The sequence below is a fragment of the Muntiacus reevesi genome, chromosome 2, assembly GCF_963930625.1.
Source record: "Muntiacus reevesi chromosome 2, mMunRee1.1, whole genome shotgun sequence".
NCBI classification, from domain to species: Eukaryota; Metazoa; Chordata; class Mammalia; order Artiodactyla; family Cervidae; genus Muntiacus; species Muntiacus reevesi.
The window spans coordinates 9,946,001-9,958,237 of NC_089250.1; the positions used below are offsets into that span (position 1 = coordinate 9,946,001).

At 45.1% G+C, this 12,237-nt stretch overlaps 2 protein-coding genes across 2 annotated transcripts in view; both read left to right on the plus strand.

Annotated features, from left to right (window-relative positions):
• Window positions 1–2,269: 2,269 nt before the first annotated feature.
• The window catches only part of NINL (ninein like), a 114,415-nt gene continuing 104,447 nt past the window's right edge, over window positions 2,270–12,237 (plus strand). Inside the window, exon 1 of the mRNA XM_065920895.1 lies at window positions 2,270–2,412. The gene's annotated coding sequence lies outside the window, so the exon portion shown is untranslated. The remainder of the gene's footprint in view (window positions 2,413–12,237) is intronic.
• NANP (N-acetylneuraminic acid phosphatase) lies at window positions 2,276–11,084 on the plus strand. Its single transcript, XM_065920932.1, has 2 exons — window positions 2,276–2,412; window positions 9,223–11,084. Exons 1-2 carry the CDS (start codon window positions 2,323–2,325, stop codon window positions 9,877–9,879), a joined length of 747 nt encoding a protein of 248 aa, XP_065777004.1. The 5' UTR covers window positions 2,276–2,322; the 3' UTR covers window positions 9,880–11,084.

A 12,237-nucleotide genomic window follows, 5' to 3' on the forward strand; every position in this document is an offset into this window, starting at 1 on the left:
CTCGACCCCTCAACGCATTAAGTCAAGAGGACTGATGATACATTATACAGTATACTGCTGTACCTTCTCTGACTCTGGATTTGTGCCTAAGTCAATAAACTATATGAACATCAGAAAAAGGTGGGGAGGGGGGAAGCTGGGGACTTTCCTAGTGGTGTCTGCCTACAATGTGGGAGACCTGGTTTCGATCCCTGGGTCAACAAGATCCCCTGGAGAAGGAAATGGCAACACAGTCCAGTACTCTTGCCTGGAAAATCCCAAGGACGGAGAAGCCTGGTAGGCTACAGTCCATGGGGTCGCAAAGAATCACAACAGAGCGACTTCACTTTCTTTTCCCTGTAGGCCCAGCGGTTAGGACTCCGAGCTTCCACTGCAGGGGGAGCCAGTGGCTCCCTGTTTCGGTAACTAAGATCCCTGCTTGCTGCTCCCAGCGGCCGAAAAAGAATCCTAAAAACAACTCTGCTTACAAAATCTGTGGCCCTGTTCTGATCACTGATGACGACCACGTAATCCAAATTTCAGCGAAATTACCCAACAGAGACGATTTAGACAGAAGACTTCAGAACTCAGTTTGAAGATCCTTATTCTGGTAGCTCAAAGAGTAACCAATTGTTGCTGTCCTTCCGGAGGTTTAACAGACTCTTTAGGTCCCTCAGCCTCTGGCTATACCAGAAAATCATCCAGATGGAAGGCAGCCAGCAACCGGAAAATGCAAGGCTTCGGGAAAAGCTACCTAAGTGGACAAAACATCGGGCAGACACTAAAGAGCCCTTGGTGTTCAGGCAAAGCAGTCAAATGAGGGCTCCAAGATCCAGGTTACAACTTTTCAACTCGTCCCCCAACTCTGAACCTGGGTCCTGCCATCCGGCAGGGTAGGCACCCTACCACTGGGCCAGACGTACCCAGCACGGAAATTAAGTGCGCACCACAAGGGGATAAACGACCCCCGCCCCATCTTTCCCCCGTCTGGTGCTGGTTCTGACGGAGCCGCAGGCTCGGAACCACACACGCTCCCACCCGACTCCGGCCACGCGCGGGGCCGCCCGTGACGCGCGCGCCACGACATGGGGTTTCCGACCCCCAAAGCCCCTCGATCTGCTTCTTCCCCGGCGCCCGCAAGTTGCAGAAAACCTCCCCCGGATAGTCACGAGGTTCTCCTCACCTAAGGAGGGCAAAATGAGAAGAGATAAGCAGTTCAGTTCAGTCGCTCAGTCCGGTGAGACTATGCGGCCCCATCACGCCATCACTATGGACTGCATCACGCCAGGCCTCGCTGTCCATCACCAACTCCCAGAGTTTATTCAGACTCATGTCCATTGCGTCGGTGATGCCATCCATCATCTCATCCTCTGTCCTCCCCTTTTCCTCCTGCCCTCAATCTTTCCCAGCATCAAGGTCTTTTCCAATTAGTCAGTTCTTCGCATGAGGTGGCCAAAGTATTGGAGTTTCAGCTTCAGCATCAGTCCTTCCAGTGAACACCCAGGACTGATTTCCTTTAGGATGGACTGGTTATATCTCCTTGCAGTCCAAGGGACTCCCAAGAGTCTTCTCCAACACCACAGTTCAAAACCATCAATTTTTCTGCGCTCAACTTTCTTTATAGTCAATATCTCACATTCATACATGACTACTGGAAAAACCATAGCCTTGACTAGACGAACCTTTGTTGGAAAAGCAATGTCTCTGCTTTTTAATATGCTGTCTAGGTTGGTCATAACTTTTCTTCCAAGGAGTAAGCGTCTTTTAATTTCATGGCTGCAATCACCATTTGCAGTGATTTTCGAGCCCAAGATATTAAAGTCAGCCATTGTTTCCCCATCTATTTGCCATGAAGCGATGGAATCGGATGCCATGATCTTAGTTTTCTGAATGTTGAGTTTAAATCCAACTTTTTCACTCTCCTCTTTCAGTTTCATCAAGAGGCTCTTCAGTTTCTCTTAGCTTTCTGCCATAAGGGTGGTGTCATCTGCATCTCTGAGGTTACTGATAGTTCTCCGAGTTAAGCAGAGACAGGCACAAATGAGGAAGCCGCGCTCCCGACCACCCCGCACACGACCCACTCAGAAGTTCCGTGGCACGGTGAGGAGTCCTCCGCGCACCTCAGAGAGCGCGAAGCCGAGGTCTCGCGGGACCTCAGTATTCCGGAGAGCTCAGGTCTGCAGACTTCTCGCGGGAGCTCAGCGCCGGTGCGGAAGGGTTGGGCTGCCTCGCGGCCCCGCCCTCTCCTTCCCTGTCCCGGGCCAGGTTCGCGCAGGCGCGCGCGGTGGTGGCGGCGGCTGCGGCTCGTTTGCGCGTCGCGCTGGCGGCGGCGGCGGCGGCGGCATGGGGCTGAGCCGAGTGCGGGCGGTCTTCTTCGACCTGGACAACACGCTCATCGACACGGCCGGCGCGAGTCGGAAGGGCATGTTGGAGGTAACGTCCCGGCTCCCGCTTCCCTCAGGCGAGCCCCGCGCCCCGCGCGCTTGCCCCTCGGGCCCCTGGTACTGCCCCGTCAGCCCCCTGCGTGTCGGGGTCCCTCACCCCGGAGGCGCCGTGTGCCGGCCGCCCGGCGCAGAGGACGAGGGGCGTCTGCGAGCGGACGGCGCTCCCGGAGCGCGGGCTCCCGGAAGGGTGTCGCTTAACTGCCACGAGGGCAGGGTTGCGCGGCTGCCGCGCGCGGGGCGCCTGGCTTCCTGCCGGGGCCGGTTTGGAGCTGCCGGGACGCGCGCGCACCTAGCTTTCCCGGCCTAGCCGTGGGAGTGTGGGCCCCCGGCGCGATGAGCGCTGGACCTTGGAGCCTGAGCACTTCACTCAGCGGTCCCCGCGGTGAGTGTGACCGTCAGCAGGTTTACTTTCACGAGGTCTTGCTCAGAAGTGGCGCCCTCCGCTTCCCGTACCTACTGATGCTCTTTCAGCTCTTTCCCGTGCCCTTCAAGACCTGAAGCCACCCTTGCTCGCGTTCTACTGCATTCAGCTTTACGGGGAAAAACGAAGGATTACTATATCTGAAAAGCCCACTTTCGGAACCTGATCCTTCCAACCCTTCGTGCCCCGCCCACTTCATGCTTTGTTAGTTGAGTTGTGTTTCCCTGGATCTTCAGCTTCTTCGTCCTCTTTCTTGGTGCATTCCACTTCTGGTGCGTTTTCGGATCTTTCCAATACTCTTGTTTGTTTGTTTATTTTCTTTAAAGATGTCTTTATTTAACATTCTCTTATTCTCCATAAGAGTATAATCAGTCTTTAATCACATGTAACCAGCTCGGCCCCACAGTTTGCTCCGAGATCTGGGGCAGATAATTCAACGCAGAGCCTGAGTCTCTCATCTGTGTTACAGTACAACACTAGGGCCAATTTCAAAAGACTACTTTGGGGAATTAATTGAGTTATTGTGTATAACAGTTTAGCAGAGTGATTCTCCAAAATACGCATAGGAAAAATGTTAACAATTTTTTATACGATTTTTGCAAAAAAGAAAGCAAAGATAGGTCAATTTTTTAAGTAAAAAAAAAAAAAGCTATCATTAGGCACCTCCTAAATTGATAGAATTCTGGACATTTTAAGTCTATTTTAATGACTTTTTACTGATGCATTACACAGTATTGACTGACCTTTCCATCTTCACGCCTTTGATCTTGACCTCAGGGGCACCATCCCCTGTTATATTGCCTCCAATATCTCCCTGCAGACTGTACATATTTACCTGTGTGTTCTTGGCAGGCAAAGTCCAATGTGTTGTAATTAAATCCTTGTTTTAGTCCAATTCTTGCTATAGACCAAGAGTGTAGGCTTTAAAAATCAGGCAATTGAGGGAATTCCCTGGCGACCTAGTGGTTAGGACTCTGCCCTTTCAGCCAAGGGCGGGGGCTCAATCCCTGGGCGTGGAACTAGGATCCCACAAGCCATGTGTCTTGTCCAAAAAATAAATATAAATAAATAAATACATAAAATGAGACAGTTGAGTTCGAATCACAGTTTTCTCCATACCTAGCTGAAAGCACCCAAACAAGTTATTTAACCCCTCAGATCTTTCAGTAGTGATATTTTGAGTAGTGGTATTAGTTCTCAGAAACCCTATCTGCTTAGGTTTAATGCAATGTATGAGAAGTACATAGAGTCCAGTGTTCCAGAATTGTACCACTGTCCACTCTGTCTCTAAGTCTGTGTCTTCCTGCATATCCCCGATGCCCTTGTCTTAGTTAAAGCTGTACTTGTTGCTCGTCTAGACTGTTGCTGTGGTCTTGATTCCAGGCTTACTGTGTCCGCTTCATCCTCCACATTCCTACCACATCGAAATTTTTAAAACAAAAGTCAGATTGTATTTCTCCTTGGTCTTTACACCCTCCCTTATACCAGCTCTGTATTTTGTTAATATGTCTTTTAATGTTCTTGTCAAAGGATACTGCAGTTAATTTTTGCAACTCAGATGCCCACAACTAAGTAGTGAGTTTCTTTTTTGAGCTTGGGGAGGGGGCGGGGCGGGGGCTCACTGTGAGGCATGTAAGATCTTAGTTCCCTGACCAGAAATTGGACATTTGCCCCTTGCATTGGAAACTCACTTTCTTAACCACTGGACTGCCAGGGAAGTCCCAGTAGTGAACTTGTAAAGAGGAGACAAACTGTCATATTCATTTTGTTTGACACATGGTAAATGTTGAATGAATGTTGAATGGATGGATAAAAGTTCAGTTTTCCAGACTTGTTTCTCTTTCTGTTTCCTTTGTAAACATCCCATGAAATGCTATTAACTATACAAGGATTATATAGGATCTAGGATCGCTTTATCCCATAAGAATACAACAGCCACAGATGTTGGCCTAGTTAAAAGTAACATACCAGCTTTCTGAGTCACTCTGAATGACTTATGAAAGGAGGAAGGGGGAAAAGTCCAACCATTGCCTTGGGCTTGAGGAGAAGGAGTCATGTACTGACTGTGTGTTTGTGTGTTTGTGTAATTACTCAGTTCTGTCTGGCTCTTTGTGACCCCATGAACTGGAGTCCACCAGGCTCCTCTGTCCATGGGATTCTCCAGGCAAGAATACCGAAATGGGTTTCCATTCCCTCCTCCAAGGGATCTTCCTGACCCAGGAATGGAACCTTGGTCTCCTGCATTACGGGTGAACTCTTTATTGCCTGAGCTACCAGCGAAGCCCATACTGACTAAATATCAGCTCTAATATTTTTTTTTTTCCAACCTCTTTAAAAAAATTTTTATACAGGTTTTACTTTCCATTTACAGTTATTACAAAATATTGGCTATCAGCTTTATTACTGTTTTTTTTAGTCATCTGGGAAAACTACTTTTTTCCACCCACTTCAGGCCTGTATTTTAGTGTCCCTACTCAAGTAGAAATCCCATGGACAGAGGAACCTGGAGAGCTTTATAGTCCATGGGGTTGCCAAAGAGTCAGACACGACTTAGTGACTAAATAACAAAATGCAGGAAAAAATGTTCCTGCATTTTTTAGTTTACTTTCCAATAGGGATGACAGTGAACCTATTAAATGTGCTTTTACTTACAAATGTGTTAGAAAAAGTGGAGGGGAGAAAGAATTGCAGTCTCAAAATAGGTTGGTGAGGTTAGGCCCCATGGAGTACATGATATTTGAACAAAGTCTTGAACTAAAAACAACAGGAAAACTGGTTGACTTGGTTAGTCTGTATGCAGCCATCATGTTTTGTGAGCATGTATTTTTTTTTTTTTTTTGAGCATGTATTTTTAAATTAGTTTTATTTAGAATTTAACCACTTCATATCTTAATCATATGTGTTATACAGCTCCCACACTAGCCCTCAAAAAAGTATTTTTAAATCATAGCTAAACATTAGTACTCCCTGGAGAAGGGAATGGCAACCCACTCCAGTATTCTTGCCTAGAGAATCCCATGGACAGAGAAGTCTGGCAGGCTACAGTCTATAGGGTTGCAAAGAGTCGGACACAACTGAAGTGACTTAGCACACACATTAGTACTGATGGTGTTAACTTTAATTCTGGGTCTGGAAAGCAGGAGGTAGTGCAGCGTTTCCTTTCTATATGTGTTGGGATATAACCTTCAATAGAGTCGTGAAGGAGATGGAGTTTAAGTTTATATTGCACTCCGTCTCTCCCTTCATCATGCCTGTTGGTGTCTAGTGGCCTCATTCTCCTCAGAACCCTTCTCAGGCCTGCCCAAGATGTCCTTACACCAAGATTGCAGGCCCTTACACAAGATGTCATCATACCTCTACATTAGAGATCTTTTTTCTCTATCTCAATCTAGTTAAAACTTCGCTTTTCTCAGTGCAGATGTTTGGTGAGCTTGCACCAATAATGTGGACTAATTCACTTTAGATGTTATTTCTGTTTGAACTAACAATAATATGTAAATGACTGATAAACTTTTTTCCCAAAGATGTTAATACTGTTTAAATACCACTGGTTATTTGAAATGAATATGTAATTAGTCTTTGTGGCAAAGTTAAATCAGGGAATGTAATGGGAAGCAGTTTTGAAACTTGGGCTCCATATCCCATGCCTCTGCAAGAATCTCCCTTTCAGGTGAGCTAATTGGCTTTTTCACATCCCAGGAATGTATTTAATGAATTGCCAATTACCGTTTACAGGAAACTGGATCTTTATTGGGAGCTCTAACCCAATGAACAATGAGCTGGTTCCTGTTGAATCAGGAGTACTGTGGAGTCCTCGAGGCCTGTGTCCTTTTATTGTGTAGCGGTAGCATTGCTGAAACTGTATAGTGACCTTCATAGCCCTGGAGTAAGTTACTTGACATTGCTAGAAAAGATGGTGATTGAAAAGGCTTGATTGGTTCATTGAAATTTAACTTTATAAAGCAAAACATTTCAGTATTTTGCCCTGAGCTGAAGTTCTTAGGGTGGGTATATTTTCATTGGACTAATAAGGCTTTTCTTAGCTATTACAGGAAGAAGGTGTCTACAGCTCTTTCGCCTTTTCAGCAGGTGAACTGAGTGTCTGGCGTGAATAGCAGATCATTTATTCCGCGTAGAGTTTAGGGAACACTTGTTTGACTGCTTCGCTTCAACAACAGGAAGATTTTAGCCCCAGCTGTGTGTATTACACTCATCCTCAAAGATCCAGAAGTGCCTCGGCTGATAGACTTTTCTCAGATGTCCCCAGTACAGAGACTTCAAGTAATTGAATTATTTACACTCCCAAGTGCAAGTAACTCACTTGGCAAGTGACCTTAGGAAGCACTGCAGGGGATGGTGGAGTCGGATGGGAAAGGGGAAGAACCTAATACAAACCGTGCTGAGGAGCAGGTAACAGTGTGCATGGCTTGGGACTGTAGGAGACACATGCAGACATATTTCACTCTTCCTCCGAAGGGGCAAGAAAGCTGCGATATTTACCCACCAATTTCTGCTTTTTGCTGGTTGAGACCTACTCGGGCCATCCTCTGGCTAAGTATGCATGGGTGCCCGTGTGGAGAGATATAGCTCTTAGGCCGAGAAGCCTAGGTCCTTGGAGGAGGAGGCCACTCACCTGTGGGAGTAAGGTGTGTCTGGGGAATTTGGTAGCACCCGCTCCAGCCTCCCCTGGCACCCTCCCCCTGGGTTTCCACTGTGGCTGAACTCAGCTTCCGGCCTTTCCCAGTTCACTGTGTCTTTGTGCTGTTCCTTCTTTCTAGAATGATCTCCTCCCATCCGCACATTTGGGCGTGGGAATGCCTTGGTTTAAATGTTCCTTTCTCTGCCCTCTTTACCCAACAGCCCTGGGGTTGCTTCTTACCGTTTATTTCCAGTTTTCCATGTTACTCTCAGGGCACTCAACCCAGCAATTGTGATGATTATTGTCCTCATCAAATAATGTCATGAGAACATGGGGACCAGTCTCCAGTGCTGAATATATAGTATGAAGGTACACATGTGACCTGTGGAGGTAGGCAAGTATGGGCTTCAATCTCAGCTAGGGCAAGTTCTTTTTTTTTTTCCCCAGCTGGGGCAAGTTTTTTATTGGTTCTAAACTTCCTTTCCCTCATCTCAAGAAGGAAGCTCCCTTGGGGAGTTGTAGAAGAGATTAGAAATAATATATGTGAGCGTTGAGCATAATACTTGCCGTATCAGAGTCTTAGAAAATGTTAGCAAACAGGCACCATGGTAAGAACCTCATATAACGAAAAGCCAAGGTAAAGAGCTGTGGGATCCTAAGAGGGATTATGATAAGGGATTCAGAACCAGTGTGACAAAGAGGGCGACTCAGAACTTCTTCAGGATTTTTATCTGGAAAAGTAGGTTAGGAAGAACCACTGTCATTAGACTGCCGAAATCACAGAACATGCTTGATTCCATGGGAACTACACATACATGTTTTTAAAAGTACAGAATTGGGTCCCCTTTAATGTGGTTGAGAAGGAAATGGCAACCCACTCCAGTGTTCTTGCCTGGAGAATCCCAGGGGTGGGGTCGCACAGAGCCGGACACGACTGAAGTGACTTAGCAGCAATAGCAGCAGTAATGTGGTGGTTAACCTAGGCCTCCAAAAGATAAAATGGATATAAAGGAGAGGTTAGGTGAACTAGCCTTATATTTGGGAAGAGTCTAAATATTGGTTGTTAGAAATATATATTTTACTAAATATAAGCACAGTTTTATTTTCATGTTTTCATGAGCAGAATAAAAGGTGACAGACTTAAACTGACAAATGAGGGATTTTTATAGCTATATGTAAAGAATCTCCTTAGAAGAAATCAGGGTGTGTGTGTGTGTGTGTGTGTGTGAATGAATTGTCTGGAAATGTTGAGAAATCTTCACTCTGGTGTTTTTTTTGTTTGTGTTTTGAACTTTTAATTATTTATTTTTGACTGTGGTGGGTCTTCGTTGCTGCGAGCGGGCTTTCGCTAGTTGCAGTGAGCGGGGGCTACTCTCTAGGTGTGGCGCATGGGCTTCTCACCACGGAGCACAGGCTCTAGAGCGCATGGGCTTCAGGAGCTGTGGTGTACGTGGGCGTTGTTGTCCCACGGCATATGGGATCTTAGTTCCTGGATCAGGGATTGAACCCATGTCCCCTGCATTGACAGGCAGATTCTTAGACACTGGACCACCAGGGAAGTCCATTGTGCTCTAATACTACGACTAATTCCCACCAGAAATGATGAGGCAATAGAGCATCCCTAAGTCAGGAGTGGAGTTAGAATCTGTCTTTGCTCTTGGTTTATAGGCTCACAGCTTCTGAGGACGTGGGTATTGAAGACATGAAGTGTGTTGATGGAGTTATTTTCCTTTATTTAGGTGATAAAGCTCTTACAATCAAAATACCATTACAAAGAAGAGGCTGAAATCATCTGCAACAAAGTTCAAGTTAAACTCAGCAAGGAATGTTTTCATCCTTCTAATACATGCATTACTGACCTCAGGACTTCACACTGGGAAGAAGCAATCCAGGAAACCAAAGGTGGTGCAGCCAATAGGAAATTAGCTGAAGAATGTTATTTCCTGTGGAAATCGACACGTTTACAGCACATGACGCTGGCCGAAGAGGTCAAAGCCATGCTCACTGAACTTCGAAAGGAGGTCCGCCTTCTCTTATTGACAAATGGAGAACGACAGACCCAGAGGGAGAAGATTGAGGCTTGTGCCTGTCAGTCCTATTTTGATGCTATTGTTGTGGGTGGAGAGCAGAAAGAGGAGAAACCAGCACCTTCCATATTTTATTACTCCTGTGACCTCCTCGGGGTACAGCCTGGGGACTGTGTGATGGTTGGTGACACGCTGGAAACTGATATTCAAGGAGGCCTCAATGCAGGGCTGAAGGCAACAGTCTGGATAAATAAAAATGGGATGGTGCCCCTGAAGTCATCCCCCACACCACATTATATCGTTTCTTCTGTGCTAGAGTTACCTGCCCTCTTACATAGCATAGACTGCAAAGTCAGTGTGTCCGCTTAAAGCACAGAAAACGGTACGCTTACGAATTTTAGGGTCAAATTACAGGGTTCCAGCAAAGAAAAGATAAGGCATTCTCTATACTGTGACCCAATTATAAGGATAATTACAGTTGTCGTGTAATGGCCAACCAACCATTGACTGGTATTTATATCTGAAAATCCAGAGTACAGTAATACAAGTTACTTTTGGTAGTGTCATCCAGGAAACTTTGAAGAAGTATATTTGTTAATCTGTGGCTTGAAATTTTTTTTTAAAAAAATTATTAATCTGTTAGCATCTTGGATCTCTGAAGATACCAAGGAGGATGATTTGTTCATGGATGCACAAATACAGATTTTATGTTTTGGCTTAAAAATAGATTTTTAAAAAAAGCTATTCTGAAACATATATAATAGAGATTTATTAGAGCAGTTGGATCTGGTTGATAGGGAATAAGTACCAAGTCACATGCCAATCAAAGCATTTCATAGTGAAATTATTTTCATATTTTTCTGTTTTAAAAACATGCACCATATTTTTGCCTACTTTGAATGTATACTTCTCTTATGAATCTAATTTTTTGCCTTACCTTTCTGTGGGGAGAGGGGATAGTTTTCCTATGGTGTGTATATGACCAATAAATTCTTCCAGTAAAAAAGCTGTTAAACTCAGCATTCAGTGCTCTTTTTCCGTTACATTTTCCCATTTTTCCAGAGTGAGTGTAGGTTCCTGTTAGTCTTTACCTCTTAGGGAAGAACTTGCACTGTCTTTTCCCAGGAATGCAGTGGGGTTGAGGGGCCGGTTGGTCTGGCTGTGCAGGAGTGCAGTTCTCCTTCTGTGAACACATCACCGGGGGTCGCCTTGGCGCGTCCTGATCATGCTGTGCCTCAACTGTTGTCTCCTGACAGGATAGTTTCACCATATGATGAAAACTGACAGAAGATTAGGTTGTACTCTTAACCATTTCCAGGGTGCCATTTTAATGCTTGACTGATTGTTTTTGGTGTTATCATCTGCCTTAAATCTCCTGTTTTTCAAATTTTGGAAACTGTCATTGTTTCACAAATTTCTATATCCATTTCAGGGTTTGCTTTGAGCTTACTAGGTAAAAGTCCAAAGTGAGGCATCCTGCAACTTGAAAAACTTCTCAAGACCAGGATGCTGGAAAGTCTCATGATTTCACCAACCGTACCTAGAATAAAAAGGTTAATTAAGGAAAAAAGAAATACTGATCTGGGTTGTTTTTTGGTGGGGTACTTTTTTCTTTTAACTTTTGTATAGGAAACTACTAACGTAAACTGTTCAGTTGTTTGGGTATATATAGCAATGGCTCCTTCAGGTGCTCTGCCAAGAACAGGGTTCTCTGCCGTTGTGCGAGCGTCTGTTGTGCATCCCACTCTTAATGTTTTAAAATGCGATTGTGCCCTTGACTGTGAAGAGCATCGTTGTCGCTCTGAAGCTGAACGCCTGTGAACAGGGAATGTTCGTGTGTAACTCTGCTAGGTGTGGTGCCTATGTGACCTTAGTTGCAGTGTAGATGATTTAAATTGTTAAGTTGAAGGATGTTGATAGGAAAATGGTTGTGTGTGTGATTTCTCAGGGGCGCGAGTGTGGTGCTGAGGGTTTGTCCTTTGAGTTCGCCCATGAGACAGTCCAGGCACTTGCATTCATTATGCTCCCTGAGAAGGCTCATTGCTCCCAGTTTCTGGGGTCTCTAGCAGATCTCAACAGGTTGACACCTCGGTTGCTAAGTGAGCAGTTCTTCAACAAAAGTGATCTGGTGGGGAATGACATAATTGCGTTTCTTGTAATGTATTATTACATTCCATTTGCACCCATCCTTAGGGAAGAACTTTGGCTTTCTGCATTCTGAATGGAATGTTACAGAAGACATTAAGAAATCTTGGAATAGACATTATTTTACTAATAATGTTTTTGGGGGGTTTGTTTTAAAATAATTCTCTATAGTTTTTCATAGTTTCCCACATCCCTAGAAAGCCACAAATCCTCAGCTGTCCTGAGGCTCACCCAAACACTGTCGTTATGGAGGAATGCCTCGTAGACGTGAGTGGACCGTACACGTGGGACACTGACACAAGGATGGACGTTTTCTGGTTCCATTCACACACCCGCCCACTGGTGCACGAACATCCTAAATATGGTAGTGCTCAGGACCCAGTGAGTGTGACATTGTAGGAAAGACAGTTGTTCAGTTGCAGAGGTGCTCAATTTAGCACTGTCAGATTTCTTTGCAGCCCACAATAGGAAACATTTTCTGTCACACTCCATTAAACACATGTATGGTAAACACTGACTCAATGTGTGTGTATTAGACATAGTTTTACCTGTTTGACAAATCTACTTCCTTGCTATGCATGA

Bases quoted from the DNA above. Each gene is read 5' to 3' on its own strand.
- NANP (XM_065920932.1), top strand. From the start codon at position 2,323: ATGGGGCTGAGCCGAGTGCGGGCGGTCTTCTTCGACCTGGACAACACG. The intron at 2,413-9,222 runs GTAACGTCCCGG...TCCTTTATTTAG, and splicing joins GTCGGAAGGGCATGTTGGAG to GTGATAAAGCTCTTACAATC.